Source organism: Ochotona curzoniae, unplaced genomic scaffold (genome assembly GCF_017591425.1).
Source record: "Ochotona curzoniae isolate NIBS_2020 unplaced genomic scaffold, NIBS_Ocur_1.0 contig_883, whole genome shotgun sequence".
NCBI lineage: Eukaryota > Metazoa > Chordata > Mammalia > Lagomorpha > Ochotonidae > Ochotona > Ochotona curzoniae.
The window spans coordinates 62,727,406-62,752,929 of NW_024466599.1; the positions used below are offsets into that span (position 1 = coordinate 62,727,406).

The 25,524-nt window shown below is 44.3% G+C and overlaps 1 protein-coding gene across 2 annotated transcripts in view; it reads left to right on the forward strand.

Moving 5' to 3' along the window:
- Window positions 1–25,524, forward strand: part of LOC121165150 (meiosis 1 associated protein) — a 64,415-nt gene that overhangs the window by 25,300 nt on the left and 13,591 nt on the right. For both annotated transcript variants that reach the window (XM_040993641.1, XM_040993642.1), the window contains exons 4-6: window positions 15,473–15,646; window positions 19,310–19,472; window positions 20,068–20,209. In XM_040993641.1, coding sequence (XP_040849575.1) covers window positions 15,473–15,646; window positions 19,310–19,472; window positions 20,068–20,209 — 479 coding nt within the window. The remainder of the gene's footprint in view (window positions 1–15,472; window positions 15,647–19,309; window positions 19,473–20,067; window positions 20,210–25,524) is intronic.

Below are 25,524 nucleotides of genomic sequence, written 5' to 3' on the forward strand. Positions count from 1 at the left end.
AACTTGTCGTTGATTGCTGATTCACTTCCTTCAGCTTAAAACGCTGATATTTCTCATAACGTGATTCTGGTGGTAACAAAATCTCTCAGGTTTTTATTTTTAACCTGAAATTGTCCACTTCACCTTTATTCTTGAAGGAAGGATGTTTTTCTTGTACATAGACTAATGCCTTTACAGGTATTTTCCTTCTCTTTCTCTTTCTCAAGGTTTTTAAAATGTTGCTCAGTATCTTCTGGCCTTGCATGGTTTCCGATTAGAAGTCTTATTTCTTTAATGATTTTCCACTGTATGTAAAGGATCATTTTTCTCGCTACTTGCAAGAAATCTCTTTTTATTTTTTCTTTCATCAGCATAACAATAATACGATTAGGCATGAATTTCTTCTAAATTAACCTCTTGGGGTTCACTGAACCTTCTGAATCTAGATGTTTGTGCCCTTAACCCAAGTTGGGAAAATTTTTGCCATTAATGCAACAAATTTTTTTTTTTTGCCTCAATCTTTCTCTTCTCTCTTTTTTTTCTAAGATTCTTTTTTTTTTTTTTTTTTTTTTTTTTTGTAAAGTCGGATATACAGAGAGGAAGAGAGACAGAGAGGAATATCTTCTGTCTGATGATTCACTCTCCAAGTGGCCGCAATGGCTGGAGCTGAGCTGACCTGAAGCCAGGAGCCTGAAGCCTCTTCTGGGTCTCCCACGCAGGTGGAAGGTCCCAAGGCTTTGGGACCCTGCTTGTGGCCTGAGAGCTGGATGGGAAGTGGAACAGCCAGGATTTTTTTTTTAAAGATTTATTTTATTTTTATTGGAAAGGCGGATATACAGAGAGGAGAGACAGAGAAGAAGATCTTCCATCCAATGATTCACTCCCCAGGCGGCTGCAACGGCTGGAGCGTGCAAGGCAAGGACCTTAACCACTGCGCCATCACACCAGCCCCAGCCAGGATTATAACCAGTGCCCATATGGGATGTTGGCGCATTCAAGTCGAGGACTTTAGGCACTAGGCTATCACATCATGCCATTTTTCTTCTCTTTTTCTGTAACTTTCAGTTACTCATGTGGTAAACTTTAGTTTCTGTATTTATGTTTATTTTAGATTGTTCTCCTTTTAAGATATAATTCTGTGTCTGCACTTGTAAGTCACTGTTTCCTGTTTCATTTTCGTCCTGCTTTTAAGACTATACAATGAAATTTTTTTGGTCAGATACCATATTTCCCAAATCTAAAATTTTGCTTATTTGCATCTAAGGTCTGTATTTCTCTGATGATGCATCCTATGTTTCCATTCATTATGAACATGCTTTCCATTCCTTGTTGAACATAATTCTAGTTATGTTGTTTAATATGATTCTTATCTGATAAATGCAACACCTTTGGCATAGTTCCTTTGAGTCTAGACTGTCCCTGTACACCAAGCGTATGGGGATTGTGTTTTGTGAATGCTATATTATGGAGGCTCCAGATTCCATTATGTTGCTCTGTTGAGTGTTTAGGGCTCTCTGGCTCTCACTGCTAACCATGAATTTCTTCCTCACTCTCTGGAAGTTCTGGCAAGGCCAGTGAGACAAGGGTTTCTCTAGGCTACCAGCGTTATAGTCACTGCGTAACTCTTTTTTTCAACTTCCTACCCAATAAACTCAAAATGCCCTCAGCGTTTCTCTCTTTATCTTTAAGAGCTTGTGACTTACAGAAAATTCTTCGGTTAAATCAGTCATTCTCACCCTTATCCACTAACAGGCACAGATACACACCTGTGCTTCATTTGACAAATGACTTGCATTGCTGACACCGAACATGTACACAATCTGGACATTGCTTTATCAAAAACAAGCTCCATTATTGGCCTAGTACTAGAGTGCTAGATAGTTCAAGAACTGGTTGGGGCATAACTATGCATAGTCAATGTCCAGAAATAGACATAAATATAGATAGAAATTTATTGTAGGGAATACCTCAGATCACTAGGAAAAAGATAAAATTGCTCCAAAATTAGTGATAGGACAACTAGCTAAATATTTAGAAAAGACTCCTGTTGGATCAGTGTTCTAAATATAAAGAATCACATTTAAAAATCCTAAAAAGTATAGGTGATTTATCATCTCACCATAGTAAAAGGTTTCTAACTATGGCTCAAAATGTATGTGTAATGAAGAAAAAATTATTCATTTATTTAACTATGTAAAAGCATCATAATAATGAGACTTTTTGGCATAGCATGATGCACCACAAGCAATGTCAAAAGACAACTGAAAAACTTGAGGAAGATTTTGCAACTCATGGCATAGTGCAGGGACAGCATCCCTAATACATTTAGAATATTTTTTTTAAGATTTATTTTGGTTTTTATTGGAAAGGCAGATCAACAGAGAGAAGGAGAAACAGAGAGAAAGATCTTTCATCTTTTGGTTCACTCACAAAGTGGCCATAATAGCTAGAGCTGAACTGATCCAAAGCCAAGAGCTTCTTCTCTATCAAAATACTATTTTTCCATCTGGAAATGTGTGACTACACTCATGCACTGCCTCAGAGATGCTGCAGCCCTTTTGCAGGGGAGTTTGGCAATACCTGATAAAGAGCATGTGTGTTTACATTATGGTCATCAGTACCACTTCTAGGATTCTGATATCCTGAACATACACCCCCAGCGGTGCGAAGTCAGACAACGTTTCTAGGATTTTTTAAATACTTTTTAAAAAGACCTTTTTGGTCTCACCATTTCTGGGGTTTTGTTTTTATTTTTAGCATTTCCTTATTCTACTTAGCTCCCCAATAGTTTTTTTCATAGGTTTTTTTAAGATATTATTTACTTATTTGCAATAGAGTTACAGAAAAAGATAGACAGATAGAGAAGGGGAAAGAGATCTTCCATCTGCTGCTGCACTCCCCAGATGGTCAAAAGTGCCAAGGCTGGGCCAGGCCTAAGCAAGGAGCCTGGAGCGCCATCCTGGTCTTCAAGGAAGGTGGTGGGGCCCCAGAACTTGAACCATCTTTCTCTGTTTTCCCAGGCACGTAAGCAGGGAGTTGGATGTGAAGTGGAACAGCAGGGACTCAAACCAGCACTCACATGGGACACCAGCTTCACAGGCAGCTGCTTCAGCCCTTCATAGGTTCTTTTATTTTCACTGCAGGGTGGATCTTGCTCTCACTCCTTTGGGTGTTCAAGAGGCAAAATTCCTGAGTGTGGTTCTTCAGCATAGCAACATATTTAATGCCCTCCTATTTAATATCCTCCTCCCTGAGTGACCTCAGAGGCCAGAGCTGAGCTGATCCAAAGCCAGGAGCTTCTTCCAGGTTTCCCACGTGGGAGCAGGGTCTTTGACTGCTTTCCCAGGCCACAAGCAGGGAACTGGATGGGAAGCAGGGCTGCCCAGATTAGAACCGGAACCCGTATGGGATACCGGCACATTCAAGGCGAGGAGGACTTTAGCCGCTATGCCACTGCGCTGAGCCCAATTAGGGTTCTTCTTTCCTGTGCCTGCAGGATCTCTTCTCTGGCCTGGACAAGGACGTGCAGGTTCTACAGTTCAATGCAGGATTAGATGTCAGAGAATAAATTCCCTTATGGCTCCAGAAATATGGAGGTTCAGTCTCCACTTCTGTCCCCTTATGCACAAACCTGGGTCAGGGGAAACTTTAGATAGGCAACTCTGGTTGCCAAAGTAACTGCTATGAAAACATTTTCTTTCCTAATTCATCTCCTTCCTGAGGAGTGAAATACTAGATTGGAGATTAGGGTTGGGCCTGTTTTAAAGTTGAGGGGGCTGCTATGGTTTGAATGTCTGTGTGCCCTCAAAATTCATGTGTTGAAAGCTAATTGATAATGTGATGACATTTGCTGGGACATATAAGAGATAATTAGCTAATGAAGAGTGTCAAAGCCCTCACGAGTGGGATTGGTGCCCTCATGGAAGAGTCCCAAAGGAGCTTGCCTTGCCTCCTCCACGTGAGAACAGAGAGGAGGTGCCATAATAAAGCAGGGACAGGGCCTTCACCAGACTCTGAATCTGCTGGCACCATGATCTTAAACTTGCTAGCCTCCAAAACCCCAAGAAAAAAAAAATGTCTGCTATTTATGAGACATTAACGTGACATTTATGAGACATGTGGTATCTGGTTACAGCAGCCCAGGTTTAATACAGGGGCCCATGGTTCTCCTGTTTGTCAGAAGTGAGACAAATCATCAACTGAGAAACATTTGTATCTCACCCTTTAGTTAACAGGCAGGTCTTATTCCAGCCCACCCTAGGCTGTGCTGGCTTGATGAAGGACAGATGGGTGGGTATCCTCTAACTATAGAATTCTTAATCCAGCTGACCAGGACTGGGACAAGGCATTTCCACTATAGGCTGAAGAGATGAGAGAATAGCCTCATGGCTTGAGTCTTGCCTATAGAACTTTGAGATTCCCTCACCTCCTAACCCCACTGCCCACCACTACCACATCATAAGAAAACCTGTGGAGGAGTGCTAGGCTGAGCTGTGTACACACATACACACGGCTTGGCACTCTCTGAAAGATGTATTTTTAAAACATGAATTCAGGGCCCGGCGCGGTGGCGCAAGTGGTTAAAGGTCCTCGCTTTGCACGCCCGGGATCCCATATGGGCGCCGGTTCTAATCCCGGCAGCCCCGCTTCCCTTCCAGCTCCCTGCCTGTGGCCTGGGAAAGCAGTCGAGGACGGCCCAAAGCTTTGGGAACCTGCACCCGCGTGGGAGACCCAGAAGAGGCTCCTGGCTTCGGATCGGCATAGCATCGACCGTTGCGCTCACTTGGGGAGTGAATCATCGGATGGAAGATCTTCCTCTCTGTCTCTCCTCTCTGTATATCCGCCTTTCCAATGAAAAAATAATAAAAATAAATCTTTAAAAAAAAAAAACATGAATTCAACAATTGTTGAGATGCTGACAGCTACAGTGAACTAGAGCCAGGCTCTGCACTGCCTGACTCTGTGCACCTCTTGAGCAACAGCAAAGCATTGCCGTAAAGGGGCTGCCCTACTTCACAGCAGGGATAGTGACCATCAGTTGTCACATAAGCATGCCATTTGGGGATCCCGCCCATCATGCCAGCAGCATAAAGCTGGTCCTTCCTTTCGGTTATGTCCTTAACTCTCTTGCTATTATCCCAGTACACCAGCTTCATTCCCACTTGAAGACCTTTAAGTCTGTCCATCCCTTTAGGAAGAGCATTCTTCCCATAAATGTTTTCGTGACCTGGCACGACCTTACCTCCTTAGAGAAACTGCCAAGCTAAACATGCTCACACACACACACACATACACACACACACAAACACGCATGCCCTTTGTGCTTTTTTTTTGTGGTATCTACTATTATCTGCAATCATATCTTTCTATTGTGTGTTTTCAAACTAGAATATAAATCACAAAAGTAAACTGTATCTGTCTTTTAAGATTGGTTGATTGATTCATTGGTTTGATTAAAGGACAAAATGGCAGGGAAACTGAGAAAGAGAGAATCTTTCATCTGCTTGTTTACTCTCCAAATACTTGCAACAGCCAAGGCTGGCCCAAGCTAAATCCAGGAGCTGGAACTCCATCGAGGTCTCCCATGTGAAAGGAAAGAGCTCAAGTCCTTGGGCCATAATCCAATGCCTTCCCAGGTGCATTAGAAGGAAGTTAGTTCAGAAGCAGAGGAGCAAGACCCAAATCAGTACCATGATGTACAAGGTGAGCATCCCAAGTGGACACCTGCTGTATCGTAACATCCACCCTTATCTCTTTCTTGATGACACCAATCATTGCCTGCATCATAAAAGGTGCAACACTTACTTGAGTTGTAAGTTAAATGGGTAAAGGAATTACTGAAAATGAATGAATGAATAGCAGTTGCATTCTCCAGAGAACAGTTAAAATCCTGAGGGACATAAATTTTCCCTAACTCATAATCCTAGGGATACCTCAACCATCTGTAGATTGAGGCCCCAAGAAGACTGCCACTTGGTCTATTCCTACACTCTCTTCTTTAAACCGAGTCTACACAGCCACAACCACCACTACCCTTGCCTGCCACCTTGTTTCAAGGGGCATCTTTTTCTCAGGGTCCAAGTATGACCTCTACAAATGAGGCAAATGTGCTCAGAAAGACAAGCTGGATGGCCCCAGCCCGTGAACTGTAGGAAATGAACCTCATTGGTGTTGACTCATAAGCAGTGATTGAATGGCTCTGCGTGGCTGTTCTGAGCAAGCTCCACCTGGTCTGATTGCCTACGCTAGTGGTTAACAGCTCTGGCTGTGGCTGCATTCCAAAAACAAACAGCCCTGGTTGTAAACTGACCCAGGCATGCTACGATATCTTGACTCTATAGTCTGCAGTAGTTCTTGATTTTTTGGGGTTCACAGAGATCTTTTGTGAATTTAGTAAAGGTAAAAGGCCTATCACGTCTTCCCACTCAGCCAAAATATTTTGACTCACATACAGATGAAATTATATACCATTTCAGAGGGTTCCTGAAACCCCTGAAGCCCTCCCATCATGCCCAAGGACAGGACATATGCAGGTCATGTGGAAAGGATGAGGTCCAACCTACAAATGGGGACCTTTATGGTACTGGAGAGGATGTGCAGGAATGAGCAGCAAGGCCATTTTCCTGGGCCTCTGGATTAGATTCTTTATGTCAAGAGAGAAATCAGTCACTGTTTATGCAGCTTTATGTGTTGTGGTTTCTATTTTAAACATTCTTCAATTTTGTGACACTGTCTAGAGTTTCTGAGGAGTCTGCTTTAGGCATTATCTGGTTTTCAGGTTTTTGGTTTTCTTAGTTTTTCCCATTTACTGTGACCCTTCCAGAGGAGCTTAAACTCTGTAAAGGCTATGAAAGCTTATGGCCACAGGGGGGCAGGATAAGTCCAAAAACCAGAGGCCTCCCTACAGGGTGTAATGAATTCAGACTCGGGAGCCTCGGGGTCACTCCCATAACCTTCTGGTTTTGTTTGTCAATGGACCTGCCCGCTCCGCTGCCCAGTGCCCTGCTCTCTTACCACCTGAGACGTGAGTCAGCTTCCGCCCAGCTCCCTTAGTCCACGTGGTTGGAGCTGTATGTTGGTGAATGGTAGTGGGGAGGAGAAAGCAAAGGAAGTATCCAGGAAAAACAAAGTTCAAAAAAAGAAAGAAAGAAAGAAACATGCATTCTTATCCTGTCAGAGCTAGCCATTTCATTGATAAGAGAAAAGGAAGAAAATTACCTGTGTTGAACCTAATGCATGCCATAGATAATCTCACTTTATAATGCCTCACTTTAAGAAATAAAATGCCCACAACCACATAGCTAACATCTTTCAAGCCACAATTCACAACTCTGGTGTTTCCACTAAGTTCTAGCACCTTTCATAAACTGACAAAAAGAGAAGAAAATTCTTTGGAAAAATCAAATTAACAAGTGTGCCCAAATTAAGTCCACAGAAAACAAGGGGCTGCTAATTGAAGCCAGATAAGAGAGGCTATAATTAAACATAACTTCCTGGACAAGGCCCAAGGCCTTCCGAGTGGAATCCTGAAAGAGGTGAAGGCCATGGATTTGAGAGAGTAATAAAAACTCAAAGACAGGAAGGAAGTCATGTGACAAAGAGACTAAGATGAAACAGAGGCGTCTCAGGAAAAAACGTAATGAGAGCAGTTGTTCGACTCAAGCAAGCATTTGCTAAGCTCCAGCCATGTGCAAGGCACTGTGCTGGGTGAGTAAAAGTGAGAAAGAAACAATTCCTACCCTTGAAGGGTTCCCGAAAGAAACAGTAGTATCAGTGGGAAAGTGTAGTATGAGCTCTGACATTGCCAAGGTAGATCAAGAGCTATGGGACTAGAGCCCATTGAGAGTGGTTCAATGCCAAGGAGGTGCCACTTGACTTCAGCCTGCAAGGACAGGCGTACCGAATCTGAGCAGGTGGAAACAAGGACGAATAGTATGAGCCATGAGACTATTAGCAAGTGGTCTGAGAGAAGCAAGCAAAGCTGCAAAGCAGTAGTACTATGTACTCTCTAGCAAAAAGGGACTCTAGAAAACCTAGGGTATAGTACCTGGGAATGACTGGAGAAGGAGAAATGGAGCTTGCTGGGGTAGCTAAGAGGCAACGACCATGACCAGGCCCAGGCAAGTGGAGGCCTAGACCAGTGACAAGGCAAACGGAAGACATTCTTGCTGTAAGCACTGGTCTAGTTTCCACAGACAGTATCCTGTCGTTTGCATGATGTGAACCTGTCCGTAAGAAGGTACTCACTCTCTTAGGAGACTAAAAAACTAAAGACCCCAACCATAAGCAAACCCAGCACCTCTCCGGGATTGGATAAGAGCATTCTCAGAGGAAGCAGCTCTGTTCTGTGGCTCTTGCAGGAATGTACAGGTTCAGATGCCAGAGAGGACCTCAGCTGCGTGCCAGGGGGTCCTCACAGCATGGCATTTTCCTCCCTGGAGGTGCCATGTTCGGCAGATTGGTTTCTCAACTTTGCAAGATCAAGAAGCTGACAAAATCAGCTGATTTTGTCAGCACCTTCTCAAAGCTTAAGATTAAGGGATAAGGCAGGATAATTTGGATTAAAATCATAACCACTGTAATGAACAAAAAGAGTAAAAACTTGGTGAACACTTCCCTTAGTTGGCCTTCTCTGGCCACATGTAGATGGGTTCTGCCAGAATTTCTGACCAACCCTCTCCCCCAGCGAATACATACATTCATTCTATACACATGCCAATATACGAGCCCAGCGCAATAGCATAGTGGCAAAATCCTTGCCTTGAACGCTCCAGGATCCCATATGGGCGCCGGTTCTTATCCCAGCAGCTCTGCTTCTCATCCAGCTCCCTGCTTATGGCCTGAGAGGGCAGTCGAGGATTGCCGAAAGCTTTGGCACCCTGCACTTGCACGGGAGACCTGGAAGAGGCTCCTGGCTTCGAATTGACTCAGCTCCAGTTGTTGCAACCACTTGGAAAGTGAACCATCGAACAGAGGATCTTCCTGTTTGTGTATCTGCCTTTCCAATAAAAATAAATAAATCTTAAAAAAAAAAGAAGAAGAAGAAGAAATGCCAATACTAATAGGTCTGGCACAATGACTCTACCAGCGCTGGGATCCCGTATGGGTACCTGTTCATGTCCTGCTCCACTTCCCATCCAGCTCCCTACTTGTGTCCTGGGAAGGCTGTAGAGGACGGCCCAAAGCCTTGGGACCCTACACACTCATGGGAGACCAAAAGGAAGCTCCTGACTGCTAGCTTCAGATCAGCTCAGTCTAGCCATTGCAACCACTTGAGGGATGAGACATTGGATGGAAAATCTTCCTCTTTGTCTCTCATTCTTTCTATAAGTCTTCCTTTCCAATAAAAATAAATATTTTTTTTCAAAATTGTCAATACTGTGAATGAGGCCATAATGAAACTCTGCTCTAAATGATAAGCATTCTCCTTTCTTGTGAGAACTGTTTTCCATTGGCTTCACTGCTCTGTGTTGCTTTTTTAATTTAGCTATCTCAAGAAACTCCTATTTTTCTTATTTTTGGGTTCTTGATAGGAGATATAACTTTATTTTGTACCTTTACATTGTCCAGAGAAGGAATTTCTATCTTTTATCTTTGCCCTACAGGGAAAAAAAAAACAAACATTTATTTCTGTCCTACTGAAGTATAGTAGTATTAAAATGTGAAGCAATGTATCCTGTACTTTCTAAGCTCATTTTCTCAATTCCTTTCTGTTTTTGTAACTATCTAGCCTTGCTGAGGCAAACCTGCTCAGTCATATCCACACTTGTCACTCAAGTCTCCAACCCCAGAAAGATGAATTTTCTTTTGTTTTTGCCTGTGACAAAATAATATTCTCACTTTTTGAAAAGAAAACATTCACCCAGCTGTGCACAACTGTCTGAGTTACCTTGTACCTAGGCAGGTGTTACACTGCTGGGAGAATAGCAGCCAGTAGCTGGTGGGCATTCTGGGCATGGTTCATGCCAAATTTGTGTTAACCATACAGTTTGCCAGAACAGTTGCTTCTTCTTCTTTTTTTTTTAAGATAGTGATGAAGGTGGGGAACTCCAGGCTGGGACAAGCCACCGCAGCCCCCAGGTTAGGGGACTGCAGATTGCCTGAAGAAGAGGTCCAGGGATGTATTGAGTGGGAACAACTGAGGGCATGTTTGACAAGGAAGAAATTACTTCTGGGATCTTCCACAGGCTGGGCCATGACACTCACAGATAGGCAAGGGAGCTGAGATCAAGTGGTTTAGAGGGGAGAACGGGGGTTGAGGGTCATGTCTGGGTCAGATCAAGCCACCTACCCACATGAGAGACATGGGCAAGGCTAAACAGCATCACCTACCACCTGCTGGTGTTGACAGAAGCTTAGCAGGCCAGGCCAGGCCAGGTCACAGTACCTGCCTGTGAGTGTCAGAACAAGGGGTGAGCCATGTCAGACTGAGCTACAATACCCACCAGCATGTGAGAAAGCTGAATTTGTGAGAAAGCAGATTCTGTGGGGGAAATGTGGGCTTGTTTCTGTGGGACTGCAGGTTTACACGGGGAACTAGGATTAGTGACAGCTGAACTAGATGGGAACTCACCTGACAGGAACCCACCTGACCCACCTGTGGCTGGAAGAAGGTCAGCTGTGGCCAGGCTGCAGTACCCACCGGTATATGCAAAGGCCAGGACTAAAGGCAGACCATGCCAAGTGGTGCCACTGCCCTCACTGGCACATGTGAAATCCATGGCTGGGAGCAGGCCTGGTAGGAGAACTTGAGGAACTCTCCTGCCAATCCACAGCTCCCTCTGGGGAGCACTGAAGCCTGGGCTGGGGGAGGGCCTGGTCAGGTAAGATTGTATCACTTATGGGTGGGTCTGGGGAAAAGCCGGGCTGAACCAGGCCTTAGCACTTGCTCACACAGGAGCCAGGACATAGTGTGGGTCACACCCAACTGTGCTGGGCTGGGCTGCAACACCTGCCAGTAAGAGCCAAGACTGTGGATGGGCCATGTCAGACTGGGTCGAAGCACTCCCCAGCAGAAACAAAACCCAAGGCTTGAAATAAGCCTGGTAGAGGGGTTCTCCTGCTGGACTGCAGCTCCTAATCTTGAGTGCAAGAGCTAGGGCTGTGGGCAGACCAGGTTGGGCAAGGCTCCAGTACCCACTGACAATCACAAGAGCCAAAATGGGTATAGAACAGGCCTGACTGGGCCACAGCACTCACCAAGTCACACAAGAGCCATATCTGGGAGAGGGCCAGGCTGAGCTGGGCTGTAGCACCCATCAATGAAAGCTGGAATGGGTGTGAGCCATTCAGGCTAGGCCTCAGTACCCATCAGTGAGTACAAGGACATGGGGCTGGTCATGTCAATCTGGGTAACAGTATCCACTGGTACATGTGGGATCTGGGGCCAGAACAGGCCTGGGAGGGGAACTTGATAAACTCTCCTGCTAGGCACAGCTCCCACTAGTGAGCACAAGAGCTGGGGCTAAGAACAGGCTAGACCAGGCTGAGCTGTAACATCCATTGGCACATGTGTGAGCCATCAGGGGGCAAGCCAGGCAGGGTCAGTCTACAGTACACACTGGCACAAGTGAGAGCCAAGACAGGGTATAGTCCAGTCTAGTTTGGACTTCAACACTCAGCGGTTCACATGAAGGCTGGGAGTGGGCCAAACTGGGCTAAGCTTTTGCACCCACCAGCAAGAGCTGGACTAGGGACAGGCCAGGCTAAGCCAGGCTGTAACACCTATTGGTAAGTGCCAAGACTGGGGGTTGATCATCTCAGACTGGGTTGCAGCACCTGCTAGCACAAACAAGACCTGGGGCTGGGAGTAAGTAGGGAAACATATTGGTAGGTGCAGGGCAGCTGCACCTACCAATGTGTTTTGGCTGATGAAGATGACAGACCCGCCTATGATCTTGCACTGGCTGAGGCACATAGGAGTCAGGTCTGGGGTCACCCCAGGTAAGGTTTCTTGAGGGACTCCCCAACTAAACTATTAATCACTGGGAAGATCACAGGTGTGTAGTCCAATATTGAATTGCACGTATTGGGACTGGGCCTCCTCAAGTGGTGATGCCTGTGCAGTGGACAGCATATCCAGATGCACACACAGCGAACGTGATGGCCAGCTCATCTAGGCCACAGGGACATTAACTGCCACATCAGAGGCTGGAAAGCAGAACAGGTTGAACACTGACCAAGCTTTACTTCATGTTCCTGGGTCTGTGGATGTTCTAAAGTGGACTTTGGCAGCCAATAGTTTTGAAAAGATTTTCTGAACCCTGAGCAATGAAACTAACAGTGTCTCAGGGCTAGCGAGATCACTCAGGTGATCCCCTTAGAACACTCTTGCCCATATTGGCAAACAGAGACTCTATGATGGACTATGTCAATCAGTGGATTCTTCAAGGACCTCATAGTGCTTGGAGTGGCAAGATTGGCAGCGATTCATAACTGTTGGAATATCAAAACCACTTGAGCAAGAACCTCAAAGTATACCCTACATCCAGGACCTGGGGAGGGTGGGAAATTGGGTGGGCCTTCTCCCTTAATACCCCCGTTTAAACATGAAGGAAACAATATGGAAAAAATAATAGTCTTACGCACTTTCCTGTAGCCCTTGAACCTTTTTACCCTAATTAATTACGTAAAGATTGTCAAAATATATTAAAAAAAAAAAAAAAACACTCTCGCGCATATTGGAATCTAGTTGCCCATATTGGAGTCTCTAGGCATCATCAGAAGACCATCTCTGATTCGCATGTGCTGAAGTGGTTTGGCAGGAAGGAGTGGTCCCCTCTTTCTCCCCCTGAGCACAAGAGAAACAAACAAACAAACAAAACATCTGAAACATTTGTCCCACCCATTTTCCTCCATGCCTGAACATCCCTATCGTGGTAAGAGGCTAACATGGGTGTGCATCCCTCTCAACAATAAACAATATTAAAAATAAAATTTTTAAAAAAGAAAAAACAAAAACAAATTTAAAAGAGGAGAAGAAAAGAGAACATTTATCTTCATGTACAAGGAATATTTATATTTTTTAAAGAATTATTTATTTTTAATGGAAAGACAAATATACAGAGAGGAAGAGGAATCATCTTCCATCCAATGATTCACTCCCCAAGTGACTGTAACAGCTGGAGCTGAGCCAATCTGAAACCAGGAGCCTCTTCTGGGTCTCCCACGCGGGTGCAGGGTCCCAAGGCTTTGGGCCGTCCTCAACTGCTTTCCCAGGCCACAAGCAGGGAGCTGGATGGGAAGCAGAGCCTATGGGGTTAGAACTGGCGTGCATATAGAATGCAATGACTTCCTGACTATCACTGAGTTACCCTAAAATGTAATGGGGCAAATCAAAGTTTGAGGATAAATGAGCAAGAATAACAGATTCCTTAAGGGCAAAGAGGGTCATATACGTCCATTTGATTGAATGCATAAAATAACTAGTTAGTGAATGAATCCTCCTAACTGTTCATGGGAGGTTGCAGAGTTGTAATTATTGTAAAAAAGAAGTGCCTTTGGTGCCCCTTTCAGCCACAGAAGTCCTGAAATACGCCATGAAGTCATGTAATGCTCCCCTGTGCTGGAGCCAGCAGGTCGTACTGAAGCCCTTCTGTTGCCTGTTGAGAGTCAGCCACCACTGCCGTCCTCAGGAATGTCGTTCCCAAAATAAGCCAGCCTTTTCCATGAGGTCCATGAGTCATACACAGAAGTTAATTCATTGGAGCAGCTGGGCTTTCTTAGGCCCTTTGTAAAAGCATTTGATGAAGCAAGGAAAGTCTAGATCCTCTTGGGTTTCTTTCCAGCTCTGGTCTCATTTCCTCTGCCTTTGCTTTCTCTAGCACAGCATATTTGCTCTATGCAGACAGCCTTTACTTGCAGACTTTGACATCAGCAATCCCTAGTGTTGCCTGAAACACAAGTCCACCAGCAAATCCTAGTTTACCTCACCTACTCACACTGCATCCCCATCCTCTTGCTGCTAGCCATGTTTGGGAGGCACCGGTATGCCCAAGATTAACTTGCACAATCTGTATCATCAGGTAGAGCTTAGGAGTTCATCTTTTTTTTTCTTTTACTTTTTCTAAATCATTTTTTACAACAGAAGTAACACTTCAGTATATTTTTACTGCAAAACAATATAAAACTGAAGTCCTTCTTAACTAAGTATTATAACTTGCATTACTGCAAAAATTTTTGTTGTTTTGAATTCTGGACTTTTGTAACACAAGAAAAACGTAATTATATGGGCCCAGCACCAGGGCTCAGTAGCTAGACCCTCACTTTGCAAGCGCTGGAATCCCATATGGATGCTGGTTCATGTCCTGGCTGCTCCACTTCCCTTCCAGCTCCCTGCTTGTGGCCTGGGAAAGCAGTCGAGGACGGCCCAAAGCCTTGGGACCCTGCACCAGTGTGGGAAACCCAGAAGAAGTTGCTGGCTTCAGATTGGCTCAGCTCCAGCCATTGTGGCCAAAGCACAGAAATTCCTCTCTGTCTCTCCTCTCTGTAAATCTGCCTTTCCAATAATAAAGAATCTTTTTTTTTTTTAATTTGAGAGCTAATTAACTGCCATTGTGTACATAGGGTGTCTGGGTGACAATAAGCAAGAATTTTCTTTAATAAATAAATGTGTAATTATAATAAAATTCAGCCAGTACAGATATATGAATAGTAAAGAGTACTGTATCTCAGGATTCTGTTCCATTTCCACTCCATGGTCACTGTTAGCAATCCAGTGGTAGCCATCCAGACCTTTGTAAAAATAAATTCACATAATATATACTTAATTTTACTTCTCTATAAGTGAGACCAGTGAGTCAGTACAATGGATCAATAGGGTAATCCCCTGCAGTACCAGAATTTCATGGGTACTGGTTCTAGTCCCAGCTGCTCCACTTCTGATCCAGCTCCCTGCTTATGGACTGGGAAAGCAGTGGAGGATTGCTCAAGTCCTTGTGCCCCTGCACCCACATGGGAGACACAGAAGAAGCTGCTGGCTCCTAGCTTTGGACTGGCGCATTTCCAGTTGTTGCAACCATTGGAAAGGTAAACCAGTGGAAGGAAGATCTACCTCTCTCTCTCTTTCTCTCCGGAAATCTGCCTTTCAAATAAAAATAAGTCTTTTTTTAACAATGAGATCATCTTGTGTCTATCCTACATCTACCTTTATTCAAATAATATTTCCACACCTTCCATATAGATTTTGTTTTACTTTGCTGGCAATTACACAATACTCCATTGTTAGTGGGTACCATAATATACTTAAACATTCTGCTACTGATGGGCTTTCCAATGGTTTCCTGTTTGGGATTTTGATTATTTGTTAAGATAGCAATGCTGTACTAAATATCTTTAGTATATCTTTAATATACACTAAATATCTTTAGTATAGATTCAAGAATATCTTTCAGGCTGGACCTCTAAAAATACAATAGGGTAAGTAAAAAGATTGTTGTGTTTAAAGTTTGTGATTTTAAAAGTAAACACTTTACCATTTCCCTTTCTTCTGCAGAGAGTTCTATCCTGGGAACTGACATTGACCTTCAGACCTTAGACAACGATGTTGTCAGCATGGAGGTTTTCTTCAAAGCGTGGTTGCATAGCAATGGAACAGACCAAGAGCATGTCCATCTTCTTCTTCCTTCACAGTGTTTCAGCAACATCTCCAGAGCCAGAGATACCCCAAGTATACGACCCCCAAAGAGATATTGCATAGGCTGTGATTATCCTTGTCCAAGATTAAGACTACAATTGGTGGATCCTTAGAATGCAGAGTATTTGCAGTTTAGGGGTTTGGTGAAGCTGCTTAGTTCATGCACCAAGTGTAACAAGAGAAGTTCTCTTGGCCCCAGTCACCACACTGTACCTAACTGAGGCCAGCCAGCAAGGACAAGATAAGTTAGAGACAAAATCATAAAGAATTCAATGATATGGCATCAGTTATACTGTATGAGAGTAGAATTAATCATATATATGTCTTTCTCAATATTCTCATTATTATCCTGGTAAATAGTATTGACATGATAATTTGAAGTATGCTATCACCTCAGCAATATTAACAGAATAGATGACAAAAGGAAAAGAAACAAAATTAAGCAGAAATCTCACTAGAGAGTTATTACATTGAGCATAATTAAAACATCTACAGAAGCAATCGTCAGGGAGGACAGCTAGTGGCCTAAGGCCTTGTTCACAAAGCAGTTCAGGCCATTACTGAGACTAAGAAACCAGTGCAGTTCCCAGGGCATGCCAGCAAGGTCCTGGATAGAGTTCTGGCTGACAGTGATATTCATTCCACATCCCACTTACATGGCGGGAATGAGGCCATTTCTGTTTGCCTTTCCACTGTGCAGCTTGGTTTGGGACCTGGGGTGAGAGGACATGCGGACAATTCCTTTGTCTTCCCTTCCTCCTGCCCAAGCCTTTCAGCACCAGGGTCAGAGCCAGAATATGCCTCCGCATCTGTGATCATTTTGTGGAAATCCTCTTCCAAGTGCCCGGTAGAACTCAGATCCACACTCTGAGCAGTGATCTTCTGGGGAGGTCATCTCTGGAATCTAGCAGCATGGGCAGTTGGGATGAGGTCTGGGGAAGCCAGGCCTCCTCCAGAGCAGTGAAAGCAGTAAAGAGACATCTGCTGTTTTTAAAACGGATGCAGTGACATACATGTAGGTTTCTGGACATGTGTCTCACTGCAAAAACAAAATGCTGAGCTTGCCTGCTACAAAATCCTTAGAGAGTGTTCCTTGGGCATTCACCCCAGGTCCTCCTTTACCCCCTTGACCTGCCCCTTGGCTGCCAGGGCCCTTCCTGCCATGTGTAGGTGCTGCATTTAGAGACCTTCCTCTGCCAGCCAGCTCCTGAGGGGAATTGCTTTCTCCTGTCCGTTGGTGTAATGTCTTCCACCTCTACACCTCGCTCTGGTTTTGAACCCTTCTAAAACGGCTTTCTCGACTTCGGAACATTGTGTTAAGACTCCAGTTCCGGTACTTCCCAGCCCTGGTTATAATAAGAATCACACGGCAAACATTATAAAAATACCATTACCTGCACTCCAACCCTAGAAATCCCAATTTAATTGGCCTGGGATAGGCACAGACTTCATTATTTTTTTAAATATTTTCAGGTGGTTTTAAATTTTTTTTTTTTATTTTATGTTACTGATTTCAAAGGCATAGAGACAAAGAGAGGTCCCAAGTACAGGCTCAGTCCTCAGATGCTCACAATGGCTAAGACCAGGTCAGACCAAACCGAGGAGTTGGAAATTCAATCCAGGTTTCACACATGGCTGGCAGGAACCCAAATACTTGAGCCATCACCTGTTGCCTCCCAGGATGTTCATTTAGCAGGAAGCTAGAATCAGGTATGGGACTAGAATTCAAACGGGGGATGCAGGCAGCCCAAGCAGTATCCTTTATTTTAAAAATAAATAAATAAATGAAAGAAGAAGAAAGATTGGGCCCAGCACAATAGCCTAGTGGCTAAAGTGCTCGCTTTGCACATCCCCCAGGATCCCATATGGGTGCCGGTTCGTAATCCAGCAGCCCCACTTCCCATCCAGCTCCCTGCTTGTGGCCTGGGAAGGCAATCGAAGTTGGCCAAAAGCTTTGGGACCCTGCACCCACGTGGGATACCTGGAAGAGGCTCCTAGCTTCGGATTGGCTCAGCTCCAGCTGTTGTGGCCACTTGGGGAGTGAACCATCAGAAGGAGGATCTTCCTCTCTGTCTCTCCTCCTCTCTGTGTATCTGAGATTAGAACTGGTGCCCATATGGGATCCCGGCATGTGCATTGGGATCCCTGTGTGTGTAAGGGGAGAACTTTAGCTACTAGGTGTACAAAGCAAGGACTTTAGCAGCTAGGCTATCATGCTGGACCCAGAATAAATAAATCTTAAAAAAAAATTTTAGTTGAAAGGCAGAGTTACTAATAGGGAGAGACAGAGAGGAGAGTTCTTCCATCAATCTGTTTACTCCCCAATGGCCACAATGTCTGGGTTTGGGCCTCAGTGCATAGGTTCAGGAGCCTAAGCACTTGGGTGATCCCTCTGCTACTTTCCCAGGCCATTAGTAGGGTGCTGGTTCTGAAGTGGAGCAGCAGAGACTGCAGGTGGTGGCTACACCAACCCCCAAGCAGTGTCTTAACCACTAGACCCAAAGCGCCTACTCCCCTGACCCCAGATGATTCTTACTGCAACCAGAATTGAGAACCTCATCAAATGAACACAGCTTTCTGGTCCCACAGCTCAAGGGCCAAAAATGGAGAAGTTAGGCACAGAGGAATGAGAACCTAGAGTCCTATACCGTCTTCTGCTGCCTTCCTAGGCTCTAAGATGTAGCAAGTCACAGGCCAGATCTCTCAGACTTCATTCTAGGCCTTATTCCCTGGATCCAGGAGGACCAGCTGAATCTGATACCTATTTGACTATTCCTATTTGTTTTTCGGCATTATTTCTATTCCTGTTTATTTTTAACCTCACATTGCAGTTAATACAGTCATTTCACAAATCAACTACTCACAAGTACTCAAATTTATGTATTGCTGAGTATAAGGATTCAAAGCCTGCATAAATTTCATTGAGAAACTTTCTCATCTCAGTTACTCATGGCTAGCGCAACAGGACACTGGAATGTGGAGGTACCTGCTGGGACAGTCATTCAGGGCAAAGTCTTGTGGTCCTGAGATTGTTGAACAGCTCGCACGTAGCCTTCCTCCAAACTGCTAGGTGATGCCTTGGGGGTGTTCGGAGGCCAGAAGGTTCTATATGCACATTTCTTTGAAGAATTAAAAAACAACTGTTTCAGGAACTTTCTGTCCCCTCACTCCCCACTCCCTCCCCAAACGTCTCTAGAAGAGCCCACAAAGCAACAGCAGTCAGCTGACTGCCGACTTCTGCTTTCCTTCTGTCTTCATCTGACCTAACTCTTAGCCCCGGGGAAGTGACAGAGGTGAGATTTCCCTCTGTCATTGCCAAAGATCCCCTGCGTGTTCTGGATTAGCTGCCTCCTCTCCAGAGGACGCATGTTCCCTTCAGACTGAATCACAAGCCAGTTCTCTCATCCAGAAACAACTGCTCAGCCAGTCCAAAAGTGAAACAAATAAAAATCATGTTAGATCCAGGAAAGAAGTCCACTGTTGCATGGAACAACAGAGGTTCTGTAGAGTCCACACCTGCTCTAGCTCCCAAGGGGAAAGGCAGTTTCATTTCTACTCCCTGCCCCTCCTTTCCTTTGCTGGCTTGCCCTGTGGAGATGGAATGGGTGGCAGATGTTGTCTCTTCATTCTCTTAATGGTGTAGCCTGAGGTAACTTGCGATCCATAATCCTTCCTCCAACACCACTTCCATTGTAGTGTGCCTGAAATGTGATCTCCAAGAGCGACTGCTCAGCCCGTCCCTGCTCCCTGGCACAGCAGACAGCTCCTTGAGAATGGATGACCCCAAAGGAGACTTCAGCAACCTCTTCCAGATGGCTTCCCAGGCATCAGGCTCTCGCTACAGGCTCCAAGTGGTCAAGTACACTCCAAGGGGGCCTGCACAGTGCATACAGATGGCATTCTGATGGGTGTCACAACTGGGAGGGCCAAACATAGTCTCTAAATGTCAGGCAGACAAGAGTCAGTTTCCAGGTGGGAAGGCATGAAAAAGCAAGGTCCAGCTGATCAGTCTGTGTGTCCTGGCAGCACGCTTAGAGATTGGTTTGGAAATCCAGAATGTCTCTTAACACAAAGAAAAGCAATATTGGACTGCTTTGTCTGAGTTGATTGGATTCTGACTCTGTTAAGGCAACAGGCTAGAGACCCAACCTTTAAGCAGCAAGTGGTACATAGCTTCTACCCTGCCTCCTCCCATTTCTCTGAGTAATAGAAATGCTGCTGCCAGGGGACGCTCCCCCGGGCTGGAATAGCGCAAAGGGCACAGCACACTTGGATGTGTCTTAGTTCCTGCCACAAGGCCCTGCCCGGGTTTCTAAGCCTTGATGCCATGCTAGACACTAATGATACAAAGGAGTAAATCCAAGGCCCTAATCCGGAAGCTTTCAGGGTGCGTGGATCGGGGTAGAGACTGTGGATAGCGCTGAGGAGCCATTCCCTGCCTTTGTGTCTTGCAGGGCTCTGAAGTCTGACGGGATCTGCGAGTCACTGATATTTGGGCTCCCATTCATCCTCAAACCGACGAGCTGTTGGCAGCTGGACTGGGATGAGCTAGAGACAAATCAGCAGCATTTTCATGCTTTGTGCCACAGCCTGCTGGTGAGTACCCAGGTGCCCAGGTGAAAAAGTTAGTGTCAAAGTACCAAGCACAGAAAAGTAGCCAGTTAACGAAGCCTACGTTAGTCCAAACCCTGAATAAGATAGGAAAAAATGAAGATATGTTGACATTTGAAGTTAGCATGGCATTTATCAGTTTCATGCTTAGAAACTAATTCCTGAGTTCAGTTTTAAAATACCAAACTTGAAAACCTAATTTCATAAACCTAACATTTAAATGACAACAAGAAATTTTTCATCAGGAACCTTTCTTGCCTTCTCTCTCTCTTTTCTTTTTTTAAGATTTATTTTATTGTTTTTATTGGAAAATCAGATATACAGAGCAGGAGAGACAGAGAGCAAAATCTTCCGTCTGCTGATTCACTTCCCAAGGGGCTGCAAGACCAGTGCTGCATCAATCTGAAGCCAGCAGCCAGGAGGTTTTTCCAGGTCCCCCATGTGGGTACAGGGTCCCAAAGCTTTGAGCCATCCTCAACCGCCTTCCCAGGCCACAAGCAGAGAGCTGGATGGGAAAATAGGCTGCTTGGATTAGAACCGGTGTCCATATGGGATCTTGACACATGTAAAACAAGGACTTGGTAGCCACTGGGCTACCGCACCGGGCCCTTTTATTTTATTGTTCATGTATTTGAAAGTCAAAGATATACAGAAGGAAATCTCCCATCCACTGGTTCATTCCCTAGAAGGCTACAATTGCCAAGGCTGTGCCAGGCCAGAACGAGGAGCTTCTCCCAGGTCTCCCACATGGGTGGCATGGTCCCAAACACTTGGATCATCTTCTTCCACTTTTCCTAGACCATTATCAGGGAGTTGGATCAGAAGTGATGCAGCTGGGGCACAAGCAGCTGGCCCCTATTTTATGTAAAATCTTTATCAATTTATTTATTATACATACAGAGCAACAAGGAGAGAGGGAGAGAAAGAAAAAGAGAGAATCTTCCATCTGTTGATTCACTCCTCAAATGGCTACAACAACCAGGTTTAAGCCAGGCTAAACCCAGGAGCCACAAACCCCATCCTGATTTCCCACGTACTGGATTGGGGACTCAAGCCAGCACGCTGATACGGGATACCAGCATCACAAATGGAAGTTTAGCCCACTGTGCCAGAACACTGGTCTCCAGAAGTTACATTTTAAAGCCTACTCCCTGGGTAGGTTTGCATTGTGGCATAATAGGTTAACCTATCACTTGCAGTGCTGGCATCCCATAGGGGTGCTTATTCTAGTGCCAGCTGCTCTACTTCCAATCCAGCTCCCTGTTAATGTGCCTGGAAAAGCAGCAGAAGGTGGCCCAAGCGATTGGGCCCCCCTGGACCCATGAGAAAGACTCAGAAGAAGCTCCTGACTTTGGACTCACCCAATCCTTGATTATTGAGCCCATTTGGGGAGAGAATCAGTAAAGGAAAGACACTTCTCTCTTCTCTCTCTCAGATTTTCAAATAAGTAAAACAAATCTTTTTAAAAACTAACCTACTCACTTTCTTACCTTGCATTACACATTATAGTTTATAAGTATAGTTATAAATGTATAACATAATTATAATGTTATAGTTATAAATGAAGAATACTTGATCTGTGCCAAACACTATGCTAAGCCCCAGACACATTTTCAGAAGTGACATGCGGACATTTATCTAAGACCTCAAGAAGCTGCCGCTCTAATGGAAAAGACAGAAAAATAAATATCCATGATTGTTTGCATGATACAAAGGGAGGCTGCTCTAGGAGAGCCTTTCTGACATTTAAACTGAGACCTGCCTATTGAGTGGGAAGTAGCCAGATGCAGAGTGGCAGGACAAGCTTTCCAGGTGCAGGGAAAAGCGCACATGAAGAAGACCATAAGGGAACTGCTGAGAAAAGACAAACAGAACGAGGGGCAAGAGGCAAAAGGTGGGGCTGGAGAAGTGAGCAGGGATCAAATGACACAAAACTTTGCAGGCCAAATTAAGGACTTTTGTCTTCATCTTTACAGGGAAAGAAATCACGAGAAAAATCTTTAAATATTACTGGAACAAAACTTGAAATAATCTAGCAGAAACCAGAATGGGAAAAAGAAAATGAGGTGGGAGGGCATTGAAGCAGTCTGAACAACAAATAATGGTGACTTGGAAGTCAAGGCTCAGGCATTTGGCACAGAGCCTTAAACCTGCTCTCAGTGCCTGAGACCAAGTCCTTACGGTTCCATTTAAGATCCAGTGTCCTGATCATGTGAGCCTAGGAGAGAGCAGGCTCACAGGGCTGGGTCCCTGCCACCTAATGGGAGACCGGATGGACTTCAGAGCTGCTGGCTTGGGTCAGGCCCCCCCTTGACTATTGGTCATTTAGGGAGTGAACTAACAGGTGGGAGTTTCTCTCTAATTCTCACTTTCTCTCTGCCTTTCAAATAAAAAGAAAAAAGTAAATAAATGGAAAAATTAAGCAACTATTAGAACTCAACATGAGAAAAGTAAACAGTTAAAGAAATGTTTCTGAGATGGGCTCGTAAGAACTTGGTGAAGGATTGGATGTAGAGAATGAGGAAGAGGAAGTGTCAAATAACTTTTCTGACTCAAACTAGTTGGATGTCATTCTCTGAAATGGAAAAAAAAACTAAAAAACACACAGATGAAAAAAATATAAAGAAAAATAAGAAGACAACTGTAATTGACTGTAAGAACACATATAAAATGAAGTTTGACTGTGTAGAATATGATGATCACACCACACAGCAATGTGTCTTTTTCACTATCAGAAGCAGAGTTCTTTTTTTCCTGTTTCAAAGCCACACTCCCTTTTAGTTCCACCCACTGAGTTCCTGTTTCCTATCTGAAGAGCGCCCGGCTCCTATCTCTGCAGAGCAGACAACGGACCCATTCTGACTTAGTGCCCTGCAGCTCAGTGTGCTGTTTGCTCTTGGCTCCTCCAAGTTCCTCAGGATCCAGGATACATCACCTAGAAAGACTATCTCCCAAGTGGTGTCAGTACATTCTTAGAGTATTCAACCTTTCACACAGCTGAAGGGTTTTACAAATAGTTTGTGGAAAATGGTAGTAACAAACTATGAGTGAATTTCAAAAGAAATATCGTTTGGTTCTACTTTTCCATGAACTCTCTTGTACACTGGTATTCTACTTATTATTTATCTGAAAGAGACACAGAGAGAGAAAGACGTGCACAGGGAGCGAGAGAGAGAGAGTCCACAAGTGCCCAAGTCCACTCCCTAAATGCCTGCAAAGGCAAAGCTGAGACCTAGAAACAGTCCAGCTGCTTTAGCAGTCAGTCATTGCCTGCCCAGGTCTGCTTTACCAGGAAGGTGGAGTCAGGAACTAGAGCCAGAGCTGGGGATTAAACTCTGATGTGACATGGGAGCAGCTAAACCACTAATCCACATGCTTACCCCTACAATAGTCCTATCATACGCTTACAAAGGGTAGGTAAATTTTCTGGAAAATGGTATCTTATACCACGTGTTCTGGAAATGTAGCCCAATAAACATTCAGAAAAGAAAAAAAAAAGCGCATGCACTATCATGTTCATTTTAGTGTTTTTTCCATAGTTTGAAAAAAAATGAAAATAAATGTCCAAAATATAGGAATGATTAAGCTGAAATAATGGACAGATTATATAGGAATTGTAATTCCGAGAAGAAATGAAATATTAAGAAGCCATTAAAAATATGAACAATAAAAGGGTATTGTCCTCCATCCTGGCTTATCTTACGTGAGACCAGAGTCTCTGTGCCACTGAACTCAGGGTTTGAGAATCTGTATTTAATTCTTTGACAAATATTTACTGACTGCTATGTGCCATGCACTGCTCTTTAACCCTCTTCTCTCTTGAAAACTCACATGTAAGTTAGCCATTACCAACACAGACCTATTTTTTTGAACACTTTATTTAATCCTCAGAACTCTTTTTTTTTAAGTAACAAATAACATAATTTAATCCTCAGAACTCCTTTTTTTAAGTTTATTTATTTTTATTGTAAAGTCAGATATACAGAGAGGAGGAGAGACAGAGGGGAAGATCTTCCATCCGATGATTCACTCCCTAAGTGACCTCAGAGGCCAGCGCTGCGCCGATCCAGAGCCAGGAGCCCAGATCCTCTTCTGAGTCTCCCACACGGGTGAAGGGTCCAGAAGCTTTGGGCCGTCATCAACTGCTTCCCCAGGCCACAACTAGGGAGCTGGATGGGAAGTGGAGCTGCCAGGATTAGAACCGGTGCCCATATGGGATCCCGGCGTGTTCAAGGCGAGTATTTTAGCCACTAGGCCATGGTGCCGGGCCCACTCAGAACTCTTTAGGAGATAAAAATTGTTGTCCCTAGAATTTTATTATTTTTTTTTTTAATTGGAAAGGCAAACTTACAGAGAAAAGGAGACACGAAAAGAAAGATCTTCCATTGACTGGTTTACTCCCCAACTGGCCACAACAGCCGCAACTAAGCCAATCCAAAGCTAGAAGCCAAGAGCCTCTTCCAGGTCTCCCACACGGATACAGGGTCCCAAGGTTTTGTACCAGCCTTTACTGCTTTCCCAGACCACAGGCAGGGAGCTGGATGAGAAGTGGAACAGTGGGGACAAGAACTAGTGCCTGTATGGGATCCTAGCACATGCAAGGTGAGAATTTAGACATTAGGCTATTATGTCGGGCCCTGTCCCTAATTTTTACCTATGGGAAAGATTGAGGTCCAAAAAGACCAGTGACTTACCAAGATCACATGGCCACTGAAATGAATAATTCAGAATTTGAACCAGGTTGTGCTAACTACAAAGCCCATGCTTTTAACTTCCTCACTAAATTATCTTCTCTGGTTACAGCCAGATTAAACACAGACTGCAACACTAAAACCAATTCTCCCCTTAATTACCCTGGACTTCACTGGACTTGAACTCACTTGAAGTAGCTGGGTGGTTGTAACAGCTCCTTATCCATATTGAGCTACTGTTCTCTCCATTTATCTGGATTAAAGGGTTTCCTGTTCTGGAAAAGAGAGAAATAGTATTTCTACATGACGTCTCTAAGCAGAAAAATTCCTGAATAGTAGTATGTTATACAGAGACTTTTTACAAGCCTCAGCTTATTTCATTCAACAACAAATATTTTTGCTATGTGACAGGGCTTGCTCAGAGTTGTAGCTTTCCTAGTCCTATTTTTACAAGTCTGTCATACTTATTCTCCACCCTTGGCTTCATATGCTTTTTTACTCCTTTTTCATATATTGTACAATCGGATGTCGAGTCCAATCGTTGTGTAACTCTTCTTGCCTTCTGCTTCTATTCTGTTCCAGCTAACTTCTCACTCTAACTTCTGTCTT